Source organism: Molothrus ater, chromosome 5, assembly GCF_012460135.2.
Source record: "Molothrus ater isolate BHLD 08-10-18 breed brown headed cowbird chromosome 5, BPBGC_Mater_1.1, whole genome shotgun sequence".
NCBI classification, from domain to species: Eukaryota; Metazoa; Chordata; class Aves; order Passeriformes; family Icteridae; genus Molothrus; species Molothrus ater.
The window spans coordinates 12,489,795-12,509,181 of NC_050482.2; the positions used below are offsets into that span (position 1 = coordinate 12,489,795).

At 38.7% G+C, this 19,387-nt stretch overlaps 1 protein-coding gene across 1 annotated transcript in view; it reads right to left on the reverse strand.

Moving 5' to 3' along the window:
• Nucleotides 1-19,387, reverse strand: part of RSBN1L (round spermatid basic protein 1 like) — a 47,168-nt gene that overhangs the window by 7,999 nt on the left and 19,782 nt on the right. Inside the window, exons 3-6 of the mRNA XM_036400314.2 lie at nucleotides 16,172-16,815; nucleotides 4,401-4,538; nucleotides 4,058-4,200; nucleotides 2,320-2,487 (exon numbers count right to left, since the gene is read on the reverse strand). Of these exons, the coding sequence (XP_036256207.1) occupies nucleotides 2,320-2,487; nucleotides 4,058-4,200; nucleotides 4,401-4,538; nucleotides 16,172-16,815 (1,093 nt within the window). The remainder of the gene's footprint in view (nucleotides 1-2,319; nucleotides 2,488-4,057; nucleotides 4,201-4,400; nucleotides 4,539-16,171; nucleotides 16,816-19,387) is intronic.

Consider the following 19,387-nt stretch of genomic DNA (forward strand, 5'->3'; position numbering starts at 1 on the left):
AGGTTTCATTTCGTCAACAACAATGCCAAGAAGTGCCTTTTGCTGTCCCTGTAAAAACCCACCCAAATTTCCCACATAAAAAATTTATAAATTTCCATTATTAAAATTTCACTGGCACTTGATAAGTTCTAAAGCTCACTTGGTATCACCAATGAAAATGGCATTAAATAATCAGCATGATCACACCTGCATTTATCAGATTATAGTTCAGTACTTAAAATGTTTGCTAGCAATAGTCAGAGTTCTTCTGTAAATTGCAAATACTCAAAAATTGAGTAATTTTACAAAATACCTCAAATCAAGATCCTGTCACAATTGGGAAAGGACAAGTATTTTTTTTTTCTTCAAAATACAATGTTTAGTTTTAATGTCTGTCCTCTAGTACCATAATCTGCTTTTTGCTTTTCAACAGTTCTGTTCCTGTCTGTTCTTAAAGACAACATTTATCCCACCTAACATTAACATTCATCCCTATCAACTAGGAAATAAATCCTACTTTCTTTAAATCTACAGCAACTTACAAAGCTTTTTTTTGCCCACTCAATCCATTTTTATGGATTTAGTTCAGGCATCCAAGGAATTGTTTTATTTTCTCCTCACAGAAAGCTTTATTTTTACGTACATTATCTCATCACTGAAACATGTGCATTTTTACTGCCATAGTGCCTTAATCACCCCACAATATCTTCAACTTTTCAGATTTGTTCAACTACTCAAACAGATTAAAAAAAGAAACAAAACAAAACTGAAGAAAAATAAAAACTAGATTTTTCAAAACTTTAATTCATGTTGTTTCCTTTAAAATAAATCCACCCACATATTGCAAATTATGGCGAAACTAATACCTGAAATAATTTCAATGTGCTACATTAATCCATGGTGCTTCATTTTCATAAGCCCTGATTAGTTCTCATCATGTAAGTACAAGTGGCTTTCCAAAATTACATAAAAGTGGAAAGGGAAAGCAGGAATTATAATTTAGGCCAAATCAAGCCTGAAATACATAACTTTTATTGTGTTGCTTGTGTTGTATATTTTATTCCTCTCCATACTTCAGTCACAATTTTTTTTATTCTGAATTAAAAGATACATTCAGTCTTTACACTGAAATGAAATACTGATATTTCTTTTAATTCCTCAAACTGAAGGACTTTCAAGTATGCTATAAAGCTATAGGATGAGAATGGGAAGTTCCCAGACACTTAAATTACTATCAATTCAACTTCTTAATCTCCATAAACATCCAAGTTCAGGGAGTGGGGTTTGGTTTCTTTACTTCCTTTGCAAGTCCCTCTCTCAAATGTGCAAAGTGTAATTTAAAACATTCACATCTACACAGTTTTCTCAGCTCTTGCCCTGCTACTGCTGCTCTGTCTTAACTCACCACAGCACAGTCAGAGCAAGCAGGAAGCTGAAGGCTCCCACTGTCATCAGCCTGAAGAGGAAGGAAACTGAAAACCTCAGAGCCCAAGAGACAAACACATTATCATCTGAACAATCCAGCTCTTCCCCAATGACAATTATTCTACTTTCTATATCAATGAACTCATTCACTGTTACACAAATTCACATCCTTTTATCCACAGGGAATTCACTCTTCTAATTTCTAGACAGACACAAAGAGAAGAAGGTATTTACAGTGTTTATATATGCAAAGGTAGCCTCCAAGACTAAGGTCACTCTTCATGGTCTGAAGATGTTGAAAAATGCCTCTTCAATCTGGACCAGGAAGCCCATATGGTTATGGGCTTTTTATTTCATTAACATGTAAACAAGCTTCAAACAAGGCACATTTCACTTCCTGAATCTCACACAGGAATTCTAAGGACAGACACCAAAAAATACCACCCAACTTCCAACAGGATTTTTCCTAGGTGAGCTTCCATAAGTAAATCAAGGTTGTAACAACCATGACTTGGGAAGCAGAAGCATGAGAATTCTGCTCATCTCCAGGTAACACAAAGAACTGCCAGAAGGTCTCTCCATGTGCACCTCTGCTGCAGTAGCAGCTCAGTCTCTATGCACCACTTGAAGCAAAATGAATTGTAAGGTGTTTTTACATCTAACATGACCTCAGTAACAGCAGCTCAATTATAGCAATTGAACTGTCACTGCCAGGAACCTTTCTGGTTTCAACCACACAGCGAAGCCAGATGCACTTAAAGAGAGCAGACAATCATCTAATGCTCAGCCAGCACCTACGAAGTCTTCACTGAATCTTTCATCCTAGATTAACCTATTCCACACTCCCTTCCAATTACAAATGGCAATTCAGAGAAACATTTCTCAGTCACCTAGGTGAAGCCAATCAACACCTACCACTCCCCACAGTGCACAGCCTTCAACACTCCCACAGCAGCTGTGGTCTGCCGCTCAAAGCCTTGTCCTATGTGATCCGCATGGGCTCGCGTGCGGTCCTCAAAGAGCATCTCACGGGGTTCACTGGTTCGAGGTAGGTACTGCAAGTTTTTGATTTCATTGGTAGTTCTGCACAGGAAAAACAGTAACAGTGATATAAACATTCTCTGAATTATCTAATTCCCATCATAGCTAATAGGACTGCTCATCTACACAAAAAAATAAACGCTTTTCTTTTCCTTATCTTAAATGGATTTTTTTTATAATTTAGTTTGTGTCCATTTTCTCTGTTCATGTCACTGGGCACTGTTGAAATAAGTCCTTTTTACAACTTTCTGTGAAGTGCCTAAACACATTAATATGATCCCAGTGAGTATTCTTTTCTCAAGAGTAAATCCCAGTTTTCCCAGGCCACCAGACACTCCAGTATGGCCGTGTCTGTCTTAGCCTGGTGAGCCCAGAACTGGGCAGATACTGCAGATGTGTCTCACCAGTGATGAACAGAGGGGAAGAACCCTGTCCCCCCATCTGCTGTGCTGCTCATGCTTGAAATGGCAATTTCCTAAGATGAAGGTGAGACTGACTGGCCTGCAGTTCCCCAGGTTTTGCTTCTTACCCTTCTAAATGATTGGAGTGGCATTTGCTTTCCCCCAGTCCTCAGGAATTACCAATTGCCATGACCTTTCAAAGACAGTGGCCTTGCAATGATATTGTCCAGCTCCCACGGCCCTTGTGGGATGTGACCCATCCCAGTAGGTCCCACAGGCTTGTGTCTATCTAATCTGCATGTTTAGGAAGTTCCTTAATCTCATTTTCTCCACTGAAGGCAAGTAGCCCCTGCTCCAGACAGTCTTACTGTCTCCATGACAGAGCATGCAGACACAGCATTTCCTGAAAGTAAATCTTACTAGAAAAGACAAGGGTAAAAAATGCACTCAGCCTTTTCTGTGTCCTTTGTCCCCAGGCTCTTTGCCCCATTCAGCAATACCTTCCATTTTCCTAGACTTTCTTCTACTGTCCATATGCTGTGCAAGTCCCTGCTGCCCTTCACATCCCTTGCCAAATTCAGCTCCAGGTGGTCTTTGGCTTTAACTGCATCCCTTCATGGTTGAACAATGTCTCAACTCCTTCTGAGGCACCTGCCCCTGCTCCCACTTCTTGTACACTCCCTTTTTGTGTTCTCATTTTGGAAAGAACTCCCTTGACAATTCCTTATGACGTACAATACTCAAGTTCTGCAGAGGCTGTCCCTACTCTTCAGCTGGTTCTTACACCCAATGCCACAGCAAAGCTTAAAGATTTCATTTAATGTTGGAGTTGTTACCTTTGAGGTGAGAGAAAAGCCTTTGTACCCAGAGGTCACAACCATCTACTCATATGTGACAACAGGGGTATCAATTGCAGTCTCATGGCATATATCAGTAATTGCATGTGTGTACACATTTTCTTTAAGTTTTTACTTTAAATTTCTGCTACAGCTCCAAAAAGGATCAGCACCTTACTTGGCCAGACAGTAAAAATTAAAACAAAAAATTGCAGATTCTTATATAACAAAACAACAAAATTGGGTTTGGAGATGAAGATTTACTGCAGTTTATATTAAAATATAATATCAAACAGTAAAAGGTATGGGATAAAATGAATTTGTAAAGAAAACACTACTAACCAGACATTCACCAAGTAAAATAATTCAACTTACCTCTTCCTTTTGAAAGGTGACTTTGGCATGTCAGCCACAGGGATCATCTGCTCTCCTGGCCGTACCCACATAATGGGACCATCATCACTGTCTTTACGACTCTCTAATTTTAAACTAGAAAGTGTTCCCCATGGCAGTGTACACTAATGGGAAATACAAGCCACAATTTTCCAGTGAGTTACTTTAAGAAACTTGTTAAAAGCAGCCTTATCTCTCAGGATGAAAGCATTTATTAGAACACTCAGCTATCTAAACAAGTATCACATACTCTCACTTTATTATTATAACAGCACTACAGAGCATGTTGTCCCCCTTCTCCCAGCCCATTCAGTTCTGTTCTTACTTTTAAGAAGGGTGATTCTTCCAACATATCAAGGAATTCAGGGAAGTAATCCCCCACTTCCTCATCAACTGCTCCAACCAGGCTGATCTGTCTCATTGGGCCAGCTCTATACGTACCATGAGAGTATGTTCTTTTTACCTACAAGTAGAATATGACAACACAAGTTATACAAGTCCTCTACTGTGCAAAATCCACATTCAATGAGCACCTGTGAACTCTATGCTTATGCTTTCTGAGTTAAAAAGAAAGACTTATTTTAGTCCTTCAGTCTCCAGTGTATTTAAGATTATTATGAAGTCAATTACTACAAACTCAAAGACAGATCTTATTAAACATCCACAACAATTTGTATTTTATTTTAACACCTGAAGGTAAATATTTTTTGCCTTTCAAGAAGATAACACTCCAAACCAGTAACTCTAAGAAGTTATCAATGCATGTTATGCTCAGTAACTAGTCAATAAGGATTCTTACCCGTGTTACTCAAGTCTAGCTGAATTTCTACCTTTTCTCTTGCAACAGGGAGAACTCTGAGTTAAATTACTTGTAACTCTAAACATCTCTGCTGCTACTCATCCTCTCCAGTACTGCCTCTTTGTGAGCACATTAACTTGAGCAAATTAGTGAACACAAGGCCCATAAAGAGTTTGTACAAAAAGTGAAACAATGATCATTTTTGCTGTGCTAGCACATCTTGTGCTCCCTTCAGACTTTGACAGCTGTAGCATTCACCTCTCATGAGAAATCTTCTACTGTAAAATTTGAACAGAAACACATATTGTTTTAAGTTTTTTTTTTCAACAATCTGATCTGTTGTGTTAGATCACCAAAATACTCAGGCATGAGATTGATGAGGATCATGTCACTTTAGGCTTCTGATTTCCTATTTAACAGGCTGAAAGACGCTGGCATTATGAGATAAAATATGAAGAGCTCAGAACGGAGGAAAGAGCAGATGGATTACTGCACACACCAAGTAAGGCTCCTGTATGACACCTCTGGACATTCTGCATCCAAAGCAAGAAAAGTAAAAATTTGCAAGGAAAACAGCTAAGGAAACACTGCTTAGCTATGGTCCTCACCCAAACAGACCATTAACATTCCTAGCAGTTATGGCAGTGCAGGGAAGAATTAAGAGCAGTTCCTGAAAATAAAGCATGGAACAAGACTGTGCCCTTCTGAGACACTCAACTAATGTAACCAGATCTTTCCAGAAAGAAATGCAGAACCAAACACTGTTCTGATCATCCCAGTCATCTGTTTCCTCCCAGCAAACAGATTCTAAAAGTAGGATTTTACAAAATGTCTTAGCTAATGCTACAGCAAGCCATCACAGACACACTGAAAAGAACAGTCCAGTAATATTCCCCCATTCCTCAAATCCTTAGTCATACATTTCCTGCAGGGTTTTCTTTCTTTTTTTTCTTTTTTTTTTTTTTTTCTTTTTTTTTTTTGCAGAGACAGCTGGTGATTTTGTGATAAAATATCACAAACATTCATTTCTGCTGAATTTGCATCAGCTCAGTCCTCAGCTACATCTGCACTGGCACAAAGCATCAGGAGCTTGTACAACCCCAGCAACGAGCAAGGAAGAAGCCTAAAACCACTTTCTGAAGCTACAAACACCCACAAATCTGACACTTCATTAAAATGCCTAACATGCAAAAGGATGCTTCTTCCACTGACATAAGTAGCTTAGTATTCCACTACTCCAGTCCAAGATACTGGGATGCTGTTTCCATCTACATCCCTGATTAAAGAGATCCATTTTTCTGCCTTTTTCCATGCTTCTTTATGCTACCTCTCTCCCATGTAACAAGTGATAAGACAAGAGAAAGTGGCCTGAAGTTGTGTCAAGAGAGGTTTAGATTAGATATCAAAAACATTTCTTCACCAAAAAAATTCTCAAGCACTGGAACAAGCTCCCCAGGGGAAATGTTGAGTCACCATCCCTGGAGGCATCTAAAAGATGTGTAGATGTGGAATTTAGGGACATGGTTTAGTGATGGATTTGGCAAGACTGGATTAACACCTGGACTCTTAAAAAGGTCTTATAGGTCTTTTTCATCCTAAATAATTTTTTTATGATTCATATAGAATATGATAAACTGGTTGTGAAACTACTCCAAGTGAAAACTCTAAAAATTCTCCTAAAAATACTAAGTTAAAGCTTGGAAAAGCTGTGAAGCTTCCAGCTGGATCAACCCACCCATTTGGCTTATATACCACTAGGTGCTGGTAAAGAAACCTAAAGTCAGCAAGTATTTAGCTGCAGCATAATGCTTGCATTAAGAAGGATCAATTAAGAAATTTTTCATTTGTTCCCAAAAAACCCCTATGCCACTGAAAGTTAAAACTGAAAAATGAGCACAACTTTTTCAAGCATTGTTTGTCCAAGCCCTTTCACCCCCAGCTTCCTGACCAACCACCCTCCCCTTATCACAAGGCAGTACAATTGCTTCTCAAGATCTAGCTTGGGTGAAGAAATACCAACATGAATGCTTAAGTAATGTCAAAGGTACAAATGATGAGTGGTTTATTCTGGCACCATATTCAGAATCACATCATTGCAAATACAGAATGAAATGTCTGAGTGATTATGAACTCTGTAGTGGCTTAACCCCAGGCAGTAGATACTGATCTTACAGCCCCTGCTCACTCACCTCCCACAGTTGTGAGACATGGGAGAGAACAGGAAAAGCAAGGAAATGCAGGGGTCCAGTTAAACAGAGTTTACTCAGTGAAGACAAAACTGAAGAAGAAAAATCACCAAGTGCTGCTCTCCACCACTCACCAACTCCCACAAGCAGACTGATGCCCAGCAGTCCCAAGCAACAGGCGCCTTCCAGCCAACCCATCAGTCCTCTCAGGGTTTTTTTGATGTCCTACAGCACAGAATATCCTCACAGTCACTTGGGACCAGCTGTCCCAACCATGTCCCCTCCCAGCTTCTTGCCCACTCCAGCCCACTCACCAGGGGGGTCCTGGAAGCCTTGACACTCTGCCTGTGATGCTCAGCAATAGCCAAAACAGCAGTGTGTTACTAACAGTTTTAGTCACAAACCCAAAGCACAGTCCACAAAGAAAATTAACCCATCCAGACCCAGTATAAGCAGGAAATAAATCCATGTTGGTGATCAAAGGGGAAGATTTGCTCTCTTTTCCCTTCTTTCCTGAGAGCATTAGGTCCTCTGAAGATGAACAGGGAGCCAGCCTAGGCTGACTGATCTGAATTTAATCCTGGAATTACCTAAAAAAATTTCTGTTTTATAAAATAATAAAAAATAAATAAAGACATAGGCCATAAATACTAATGCCTGGCCAGAAAGAACAAGAGAGTTTGAAAGATGAAGCAGCTGTGGGCAAGTGAAAAGCAACTCTAATCTCATCTCTTCCATGAACTGGGTTGTAGCATCCTAAACTCCAGGCTTAGAGAAGAGGGTCATGCTTCAACTGCATTACCTCAGATTAGGCTAAAGGCTTAGAAAAGCATGAATAAAAAGGGTTATTCTTAGTGAGGAGCTAATTTTCACTCACTCCCAACTTAGACTGCTACTAAATAATAGTGTGGAAACAACAAAACCTCCTATTGATGTTTGACCGATGACAAACCTAAAATTAATCCCAAAAAAGACTCCAACCAAATAAATATAACCTATGGCATCTTAGATAACAGCAACATTTTCCCTTCCTTTTACTGTCAGTATCCTTTGGTTGGTTTGTTCACAGGAAGAGAAATAGATTGCTCTATGTATTTCTAAACTCATAAAAACAATATTGATGTACTAAAACTAGTACTTATCAAATTCTATAGTAAATTATGCACAGACTGCTAATAGAGTACTACACATATGAAGTATTTTATATATACACACATATATATATATATATATATACACACACCTTCTATAAAACAATCTTCCCAGATGCAATTTCACAGCTTACAGTGTGAGTAGCTTTTTAGAATTTTACAGACTTGCTCAAAACTGGAACAATTTAAATCCATAATAAAAGGAGAAATCAAGGACATGCTGCTCTTCCAGCATGTGGTCAGGAATGAACACACACAAATCACCAAATACATGCAGTAAAATGCCATGGACAGGTAAAAGAGATAGAAACATAATAAATACAACATCCTAACTTCTTTCTTCTCATGTAGCTTACATTTGAAGTATGTCACCTAAAAGCACACAAAAGGAGACTGTGTCATTCTCTTGCACCACAGTAATGGAAAACTGCCACAGTAAAACCACCACTGAACCCACAATTAGTAAAATTGAGAATTATCTGCTTCTGTGACTCGCACGGCCTCAACTGATTTTTTAATGCAATAGCAAATGTTTTGACAGAAATGTCTTGGTGTCTGACAAGAATCTGGAGACTAAATGCAAAAATACATATATATATAAATACCAAACATACATTTCAGCAATATCATCCTACAAGTGGAAACATTTTAGACACTATATGTTAAAGATTTTGTGTTTGAATAAGTCACAAAGTGGAGGGAACAATCCAGAGAAACCATGCATGTCAAGAGAGGAATTTAAAAAATGTAAACTGGGGCACATAACAACTGAATTCCTCTTTTTAATATAGTAGGGTGTGGGCTGTCGTGGGGTTTAGGCAGAGGAGGGCTTTTTTCTTATTTGAAACTTCTTCATTTTCCTGCTAGGATTTTAAGATTTAAATTTATTTCAGTTTTTCACCTTTAAAACAAAAAATTCTGCGAAGAGTCTTCAGAGAAAAAAATAACCAACAACAATCAAACAAAATTATCCACCAACTGAACTCAATTTCAAGAAACCCATGAAGTCCAGCCAAAGACCAACAACAAAACCCAAAAACATTACACCACCCAAGAATATGCAAGGACATTGAGGGTTTTGCTAGAGAAGTGCACAAGCAATGCACTCACACACTGGTATCTCAGAACAGAAAAATCTCATTTCAGAGTCAAGGTTAATCTCAAACGCTGCAGCCATGAAGAGGCCATTACCACTCCTGCTAACTTGGCACATTTCAATCAAGTGCCCAAACAGTTTTCTGTTCCTTGCCAATTTCATTCAAATCCTTAAATGCCTCCTTGTAGTTCCAGTTTCAAATGGGAGCCAACACTGAACAAATACTCATCAAAATTGCTCTGATTTTACAAATACTCCTTAATCTATCTGTTTGGCTGCTTTTTACTATTAAACCACATGTACTTCATACTCCTTCCTTCACCTTTTTTTCTCTTTTTTTTAGGTCAGGGTTTTGGTATCAGAATGGCATGTCTGGACAGTTCTGGCATCACTCAATTGTCATTAAAAACCTAAATTCAAAAAACAGTTCTTTTTCCAATTGGAAGTTTCTGGAAACACAATCTCAAGATTTGATCAGCTTAAAACCAAGAAGCAAATTCTATTGAAAACAAAGTTCTGCTGAAAGCTACTGAAACACAACTGAAAAGACATAGTTCCAGTATAAAAGAATTCTCTCTAGAACTCGGGAGAATAATATATGGAAATAAATACTGCACAAATCTTTAATGATAAGGAAATGAAGCACTAAACAATTATTTGAGATTTTCTTTTAAAAATATTTTCAGCAATTCCTCTCAAATACTAAAGGAACTAATGATTTCAAGCAGGATGTCACAAATTATTAAAGAGCTAAACAGCAAAAACCTCTCTGAAAAAGAAATGTTAAAGAGCTAAACAAGGAGAACAGCAAGGAGAAGATAATATTAGAAGAGGCTAAAAGGGAAGGGGAATGACAAGCTCTGTGTGCAGAACCTGAAAAAGTGAGGACAACCCCTCACAAAGCCACACCACAAACATGAATCACAGATCTTCCTCTAAAATACTTATTCATTAATATTTGACTACTCAGTGTCCATCACAGCTAACATGGCAACATGAATTTACTCCAAAACGCGAACAAAATCAACAAAAATTGTTTCTCTGAAGATGCAATTGCCTGTTGTTATGGAATAGGGCTGATTGTGTAGACCCACAGTCATCCTTGAGCTAACTTTGACACATTTAAACAATATAATTTGCCAACTCAGTAATAAAACCAATCCCTCAAGAGTATTTAAGTAGTTCTGCTGGATTAATGAACCAAACTGAACTCACCCGTTCAAGAAGCACCACATCTTGGCACTAGAACACTCAACTGGGAGGAAAGAAGGAATGAGGACATTTTCTTTTGGCAGAAAATCTTCTTTAGATTGGCTCTGGCCATTTGTCTAATTGCACACTGTACAGCTAGAGTGACCTTTCCTAAAGTGAACAGGCTGAATGATGTGCATCCTCTCATACCTACAGCACAAAGGCAGTAAGATAAGACAAAGCTTTAATAAATCAATGAGAACTGCAAGCTGTGTGGTGCAGTTGACACGAGGAAGGAAGCGATGCCATCCAGAGCTGGGAAGATGGGCCCTGTGAACCTCATCAAGTTCAACAAGGCCAAGTGCAAGGCCCTGCATGTGGGCTGGGACAATCCCAAGCACAAATGCAGCATGGAGAGTCAACTGAGAGCAGCCCTGGGCAGAAAGACTGGGAGGTGCTGCTGGATGAGAGGCTGAACGTGACCCAGCAATGTGCACTCACAGCCCAGAAAGCCAAATGTACCTTGGGCTGCCACCCCAGCAGTGTGGGCAGCAGGGCAAGGGAGGGCATCCTGTCCCTCTGCTCTGCTGAGACCCCACCTGTGCTGCTGCAGCCAGCCTGGGGTCCCAGCACAGGAAGAGCATCAACCTGTTGGAGCAAGTCCAGAGGAAGGCCATGAAGATCATGAGAGGGCTGAAGCACCTCTCCTATGAAGACAGGCAGATTGGAGTTGTTCAGCCTGGGGAAGAGGCTCCAGGGAGATCTTAGAGCAACCTTCAAGTGCCTAAAGGGGACTGCAAGAGAACTGGGGAGGGACAGTGTACAACGGCATGTACTGACAGAGCAGGTGGAATGGCTTCAAACTGGAAGAGGGCAAGTTTAGCTGTTACAAAGAATTTCTCTGCTGTGAGGGTGCTGATGGATGGCCCATGCTTAGAAGTGTTCAAGGCCAGGCTGGATGGAGCTCTGAGCAACCTGGTCTAGTGGAAGGTGTCCTGTCCCTGCTCATGGCAGCTGATTGGAACTAGATGGTCCCTGGGGTCCCTCCCAAAGCAAACCACTCCATGATTCTAATTCAAAACAACAAAACAAGTTCTTCACATCTGGAAGACAGTAGCACACCATCTTAAAGAAATAGGTGTCAACAGAAGACAGAGGAGCTAGAGACTATTTAGCCTAATTCCAATTCACAGAAAAAAAACACTTAGCTGGATAATTGACACAAATATCATCTACCTAGAAAATAAGATAGTAAGAATTAATAAACACGGTCATGTAAAAAAAATTGAAAACAATCAAGTCAAACTAACCTTTGTTACTGTGACTGGATAGGCTTGTTCAGAGGACCAGTAGACATCTTAACATTCGACATTTCCACTATATTCTACAAACTGCTATAGAAACATGGTCTAATAAGAGCAAACTGTGGGCAGCTTAGTCAGTGCTCACATAACCTATCTCATTTTGAGGCAGGCAGCAAGGATCCTTCCTTTGAAGGCAGTGTATCCTCACAAAACCCACAGGCATTGCAACACTGCTAGTCACAGGAAAGGATCAAAATTAACAAAGCTTGAAAGTGGAGAGGGGGTCTGAGTGCAAAGGATGTAATTCAGTTTAAACAAAAGCAAGAACTACACTCACACACGTATTTAATGAACTGTGTGAACCTGAAATGGGGAGCGACTCAATTAGAAGCTGCTGCTACAGCAGATCACAAACTGCTCTTAAAAAGGAAAAAATAGACACAAGAGCAATAATTTGCAAGACACTTGCAGCAATCTTCTCGTAGTCATCAATACACCAGGCAGACACTGTCGATTTTTAGTATCATATATTAAGAAAAAAATATGGATGACTGAATTGAACATAAGGAGAGATCACTAAGAGTAATAAGGGTATAAAACATGCAATCACAGACTAAAATAACTCAAATTACTTGATCTAGAGGGGGGGAAAAGAAGCTATTAAGCAATCTTCAAATATAGAGAAAGCTGAATGAAAAGGATAAATTGTTTGCCTTCTCCACTAAAGATCAGAATAAAAGGACTAGAGGTCAAACAAGGAAAAAATGACTTTACAAAGGATTTCTTTGTAAAGAGTGGAATCACCTTGAGATCTCCCACAAACACATCAGACAAGGACTTGTCAAATACAGCTTTAAAACAATCCATCTTGTTTGGCAGCAGAGGAATTGTCTGGTACTGTGCAGCATTTTACTTCATCTGTACTAAGAAGTTGCCTCCGATGCAAGACAGTAAAATCAATGCGCTCAGCATTGTTAAACATCAGCTGTGAGCTCTGGGGTTTCAGCATAGCAATAAAAACTTATACTTGCCCAGCACAAGGAAAAAAATTAAAAGTTCAAAATATTAACATTTGTCTCAACAGCACTAAATAGCTTAAGTGAAGTGATGTAAGCTGCAAGTAGCTGGCAAAAGCTGATTATTTACGTTCTTGAAAATCCTCCTAAGAACCTGATGAGATCCATGGCTATCGGGTAACTGATGCAGCTGTTGCCATCTACACAAATACAGAGCCCAGGCAAGATGGAGCTACAAGACAATTTTTCACCACCTGAAGGACTGACTTCGTGGCTACAGGGATATCCAGACTAATTTCATTTTGCCCAGTTACAGAACTGTCTGACTAAGCCTTGCAGTGAGTCAGTGAGTTCAGAAAGAGCTGTTACACTAATGCAAAAAAATTTTAAGGAGTACTCAGGCATAGGCCCAAGCTGGACGATGAAAAACTCCCCATTTCCTCTCCCTGCAAAATTTAAAAGCTAACTCTCATTAGAAAGAGCCAGTTCCAAATTCCTCTCTGCTGCAAATATTCTCACAAATCTGTGTCCCTTATCTTCTAACAAGTAAAATTACATTACTCCTATCTGACATAGGTGTATTGGGAAGCAAGCTGAAAGGAGTTAGTTTTCAACTCTGCAATTGTGAAAACTAAGTAAATTACTTGAGTGATGCAGACTTTCCAGGTAAACTTAGGAGGACCCCAATTTGACCTCAGCAACAGAATTTACTGTGCAGACTCTTGTCACAGAATTTGATGACTTAGAAATATGCATTACTTAAAATCAAAAAATCACAAACCCATATCTGTCACAAAACAGGAGGTGGAAAATTGAGTAGTAACAAAAGGATCAACTTGAAAAACAAAAATTGATAAAAGACTCTATAACACTTTCCATTTCAGGCTTGGCTCAACCTTCATTCTCCTTTTTATAACACTTTTCTTGATCTTTTTAAATACTTACATTTGTTAGATTGATTACATGTGCTACATGTAATCTGAGAAACCACCAAAGAACCTCTTGTACCAAAGTGAGCTTCATTTCAATGTTTTAGTTAAAATTACCAAAGGAATACTCAAGTTTCTTAAAGCTGATGACGTCCAAGACACACACTCAAAGCAGATTTGATAAAATCAACTTCCTACTTAGACCTCAGAAAACAAATCCTTCCTCAACTAAGGCTGTACAACAGCTGCCCAGGACAAGGAACACCACAGCACAAAGCTGGGGAAATGTAGGAACAGAAAACCAAATATATTTAAAGTTTCATCAAAATATACTGCAACAAGATATTAGAATTCCTTTAAAAGATTCACAAAGAACTTAGAGGATAATGTTCTCAGTCTGCACAAAAATGTAACATGTCAAAAAGGAGAATACAAAGCTAACAAAACACTTTAACTGTAGCAGACCACATAAAAAAACCAAAATAAACAGCCAAAGTAAAAGAGAAATAAGAAAACCATAAGGAAAATTAGAATCAATAACTAGGCAACCAAGATACTGACTTAAATATTCCAGGAAACAAGAATGCTGCACAGAAGACAAAGTCTGATGTTTGCCTGTACACGTTATTTTACACCCTCTACCCCTTAGTTAGCAAAACTATGAGGAGCCAAGCCTTTGCTGTCAAGCAACCAAAGTGAGAAGTGATAAAATGCCATGAAGACTAAGGAAAAAAATGAGGGAACACAAAGGAAAAGAAGATACCAGAACTAAACCTCCAGCCAAGTAAAATACAGCTTAGACCATGGAGCTGAGCAGCTGAATGCTGTAATAACACAGTTCAGCTTCTTTCATCTACCACAGCCTCTCTCTGTTCCTCCTTCACTTACACAAAAATGGGGAATTAGGATTTCAACCCCAAAGAACACAGGACTGGTTTAACTACAGATGTTGATGTCACCATTGTAATAACAATTTAATCTATCCTTCTAGTAAAATAATTCTATGATAATTCACAACAATAAAATTTGGGCTTTTATTAACTATTTCTTTAGGGCAGGCACTAGCACAAAGCTATGCCTGTGTTAATGCAACCCAAGAGAAACAGCTGGATTTAAGGAACATACTTACAAGGACAAATCCAGCTTTTCTTATCTAAAATGGCCAAAGGGCAGCTCTGGAGAGCTGCCCATTATGTGTTCTGTGATTTTTATTATTAGTGTTTCAGTTTACATACTCAAGAAAAACAGTGACTGTAGTCCACACAATATTCATATTCCATGGCAGTAGGTATTTTCTCAGCCAGCACTGCAAATGTTCTCTTGCAGCAACATTTTAGTTCTGCATATCCTTGTGCATAACACACCTGAAATTTGTCAACACATGCAGGTGTTCTATGCAAATGTCTATGCAGCCAAAGGGAAAAAATAGGCACGGTTTTCATGAAAGAGATGACAGTGTAACTTACACTTGAACTGTAATCGTCTCAAAAGTGAAGATTAAATAGTTTAAAGCTGATCCACACAACATCTAAGTTCACAAACATGAGAGTTAAAAGGGTAATTGTGAGATAAAGTTGATTATAAATAACAGGACTGAGTTTCTGCATAAATTGTTTCATAATTACTGTAGGGGCTTTTTGCAATATCCTCATCACCAAGGTGAAAATTGGACAGATTTTTTTTCCTGAAAACCAGTGTTATAAATGATTTCTCTGCAACAGAAAAGTATTTTCTACAGCAAGTTAATAAACAGCAGAGGTGATGCTTAATCAGCAGCTGTTGTCAAGAGAGTATACAGTCATTTCTTTCCAAAAAATTTGAAATAAAAGAATATTCAAAAGCTGCCAGTCATTCTACCATTTAAATGAAGAGCTTTCCAGAGAATCCAGCCAAGTGAGGAGAAATGCAAAGGGATAAGGACCAAATCCACAGCCACAATAACCCCAAGTTCTTCTTTGAGGATGGATTTAAAAAACCCAAACTAGCATATTAGCAAATGCAGCTAATATAACTTTGCTCTATGCAGGTTTTTATGTATAACACTGTATTAAAGCATTTCAGTTTTATGACAATACAGACATACTACTGTTCAGAAACCAGAAAGCCACAGCTAAACCATTATAACCCTCCTAAACTCATGGTTAACTACTTCAGCTACAGAAACAAATCCAAAGAAACCTACACATACAAGCATGCAAACACTTGCCCTCCCACCAAAAATCCAATCTGATGTCTCAGTTAACAATTTTATGTCTCTTCTCATCTTCAATAATGCAGAACTGACTTATTAAAGAAATCCCTTGTTTCTAGTCTTCTGTGTCATCCACATAGCAGAGCTAATAGCAACTACTCTAAAAATAAACCCGTTCACAGTTGTTTGAAACCATTATATGACTTTAGAAAGTAAAATGCATAACCTCTTACCTGAGCATGAAAATTTGACATAGTCGTTGTCTCTATATCTTTCTTTCCCAAAATCTCCATTTTCACTGGTGAATTGGGAAAATTAAACGAAAAGTAGTCTAAAAAGTCAGGTAAATAAGTAGCTGCCCCATGAACAATACCCATTACATAGTAAGCTGCACAGTTTTCATTTTCACTAAAAACCAGACCCACAAACTCTTCTGCAAATCTCTCCATCTCCACAGGAGACAAGTGGGAGAGTTCATTACTGTAGGCATGGATAACTGATGCACCTCCGTTAGGCTGGTGCTCAATATGAATCAGCTGTTTGAACTCCAATGTGTCCAACCTTTTGAGTTTATTTTGAACCCGTGGCTCCTTTAACGAGACAAATGGAAACTCACTGTTCTCTGGTATCTTGGACTCACAGTCCTTCTTGGGATCCATATTTTTCCCATTGAAATCCTTAAGATGATCATCTATGATGCCTTTGGCTTCCTGATCCTCAATGTCAGAAACCAATCCTGAGCAGATGGTCTGAATAGATTTGCTGTACATTTTTGGACGCTTCCTCTTCTCATTCTCTTTATGTTTCTTTTTCTTTTTCTTCTTAACTTTTTTAATCTGCAGCTCTTCTGCATTGGTTTTCGGTTTCTCCTTCCCACCTGTTGAGAGTTTAAAAAAAGATCTCTTAAGGAAATTTTTATACAAAATATATATTTAAAGATTGAGATTCAAAGTCACCAAAACCCTCACCATGGCACACAAAGACCAGAGACCAAAAGCAAGGGTCACAATGTGTATGTTACCAAAAGTGAGCAGGGTAAGAGACACCTGCAATGTGCAATTGATAAATAAGCTGAGACAAAAAGGGAAAGACATCACAATAACCCAAGTTTCCCAAGGCTGCTTTCATGATGAGTTGCAGTCCATCATTGCTCTTTAGCTGGTCACAGCAGTTGCTGTCCCATGAAGTCCAGAGACATCACAGGACAGCTGTCCAACACTGCCAGACAAGGGGCCTACAAACCATCCATGGATATCAACAGCAGCAGCAAACTGCCCACGAGATGCCACGGCCAGAACTGACCTTGTCTGATGGGCTTCTTCACATGGCCACTCTTTCACAACTAGGTAAACTTTGTTGAAGAACATGAGGGTTCTTCTTCTAAAAACTCATCCCATACATATTATAACATAAATAAAATTAAAAGACACATTAAAGAAAATGCTTACAAAAAAGAAACTAGCTTCAAGTTCTCTTAATATACAAGCTGACATGAAAACAAACTATCCTAAATGTCCAAAATGTCCTAAAGGCAGAAATTAGTCATTTGGGGATAGCACATTCAAGTGATTCCCAAGGTAAATGTTCTCACTTGTTTTAAAAACTGAGGGGTTTTTTTGCAAGTAATAGAAGTGGTAGCCAAAAAACTTCTAGCACTACACTGCCCTAAGATCAAGCGGTCAAAATGATTTAGCACATCGTAAAACAAAGTTAGTGGGTATGTTTCAGCACAAAATTATATTCACACCAGCAATTCAAAACCAGGCATGTTCAAACACAGAAGCTTTTAAGTTTAAAAATTGTGTATTTCACTGCAAGACTAAGTAATATGAAATCTGCAAGAGTTAAGTTAGCCAGATTCTACTACAATGTTGCAGTAGATTGTTTTCAGCTTGCCATCCTGCATCCAAGTAACTGAACAAGAGTCCTTTAAGAAAAAAAGCAACTGAGACCACAACTGTTGGTGTATGGAATCACAGATTCCTGCTGATGATTAAGAGGTTGGACATGGAAGATGCAGATACTGGAAAGGAGAACAAGCAATTGAGACACTCAGGTCTGAGTCTCCTGATGTTTGTGATCGCAGCTAAATACTTCTGGGATTCTTGAAGTGGAGGCAGATTTAGTTATCTCCCTGGATTCTGTTTTGTCACAGAGAGGAGAATGAGAAGTGCCCTGAGGTCACCTCATTTCTTATTTAGTCCAAACAAGGAAATGGATTCTAGGATTTCTTAACCTAATCTACACAGTTAATAACTACAAAGACTCCCTTCACTCAGAATCAGATTTAACACTGCAGACTCTCTGAACACAATTTCACTTTTAGCTAAGTTCAACTGCCAAAAGTTCAACTGCCAGTATCTTCATGGAAGTCTGTCCTTTCTTAGGCTAAATTTAATGTAAACCCAGCACCAAACCTCAGCAACAGGACTGCTTCATCTGGTAGATGCAATATTCACCACTTCTTTGTTAATACCCTCCTTCTGTCAGAGTCTTTAAGTCCAGTGGGCATGAAAAGACCAGGAAGAGCAGCAACAGGTGTTCAGCAACTAAGTACCTCAACCTTAGAGGAATCCTGAAAAGGTTCATTCAGGGTGCCAGGGTCCTTGTGTGTAATGTCATACCGATCAAAAATCACCTACTGCTACATTCTGGGTATCGTATTGGTGTCATTATGGCACCAGCTCCAGGCAGTGGGAAATAAAGAAATGGTTTATGACAGTGGGAAGTTACATATTGCAGGCTTTGAAATCTCAATACAAATCTCAAAATACAGACTCAGACATTTTTTCCCCTCCTCCTGACTGCAGGAATACACAACTGCAAAAAAGCATCGGGGGTATATGGGTATTGCAAACTCTTAATAATGCTTTGATGTAGCATTTTAAAATTGTTTCACTCTAAATATGAAATTTTTTTGCTATGCTGATGGATATCACAAAGAAGTCAATCATTCTGCAGATATTATATTAGTTTGAGTATACAAACTATGGAATTATAGCAGCAAATGCTGCATTAAGGTGATGCAGGAGGAAGCAGGAGTTACCTGCCAACCCACTTCACTTGCTTTTAAATGGAGATCAGTTTTTTGTTGAAACTAGTCACTCATATCTGGGACATTATGTATGGCAGAAAAGGATGGAAATTTGTATTTACTGGGGTTCAATCAGAGAAATATAAATGGCAACAAACTTCAAAGCAAGAAGCTATTTGCTGCAGTAAGAGCCAAATTGCTCTCTCCCACTTGAGCACGCTTGTTATCACCAAAGAAAATCCTAAGACAAACGAAAATCAGCATCTCTATGTTCTTGCTGAGCATCCAGCTATTAAATTATATTATATCATTACTAGCTGAAACGTAAAGTACTTATATAATAGATGGGTATGAATTTGTATCTGTGCAAAACAACAAAAACTACTGACTTCCATTCCTAAAGTACAAGAAGGAA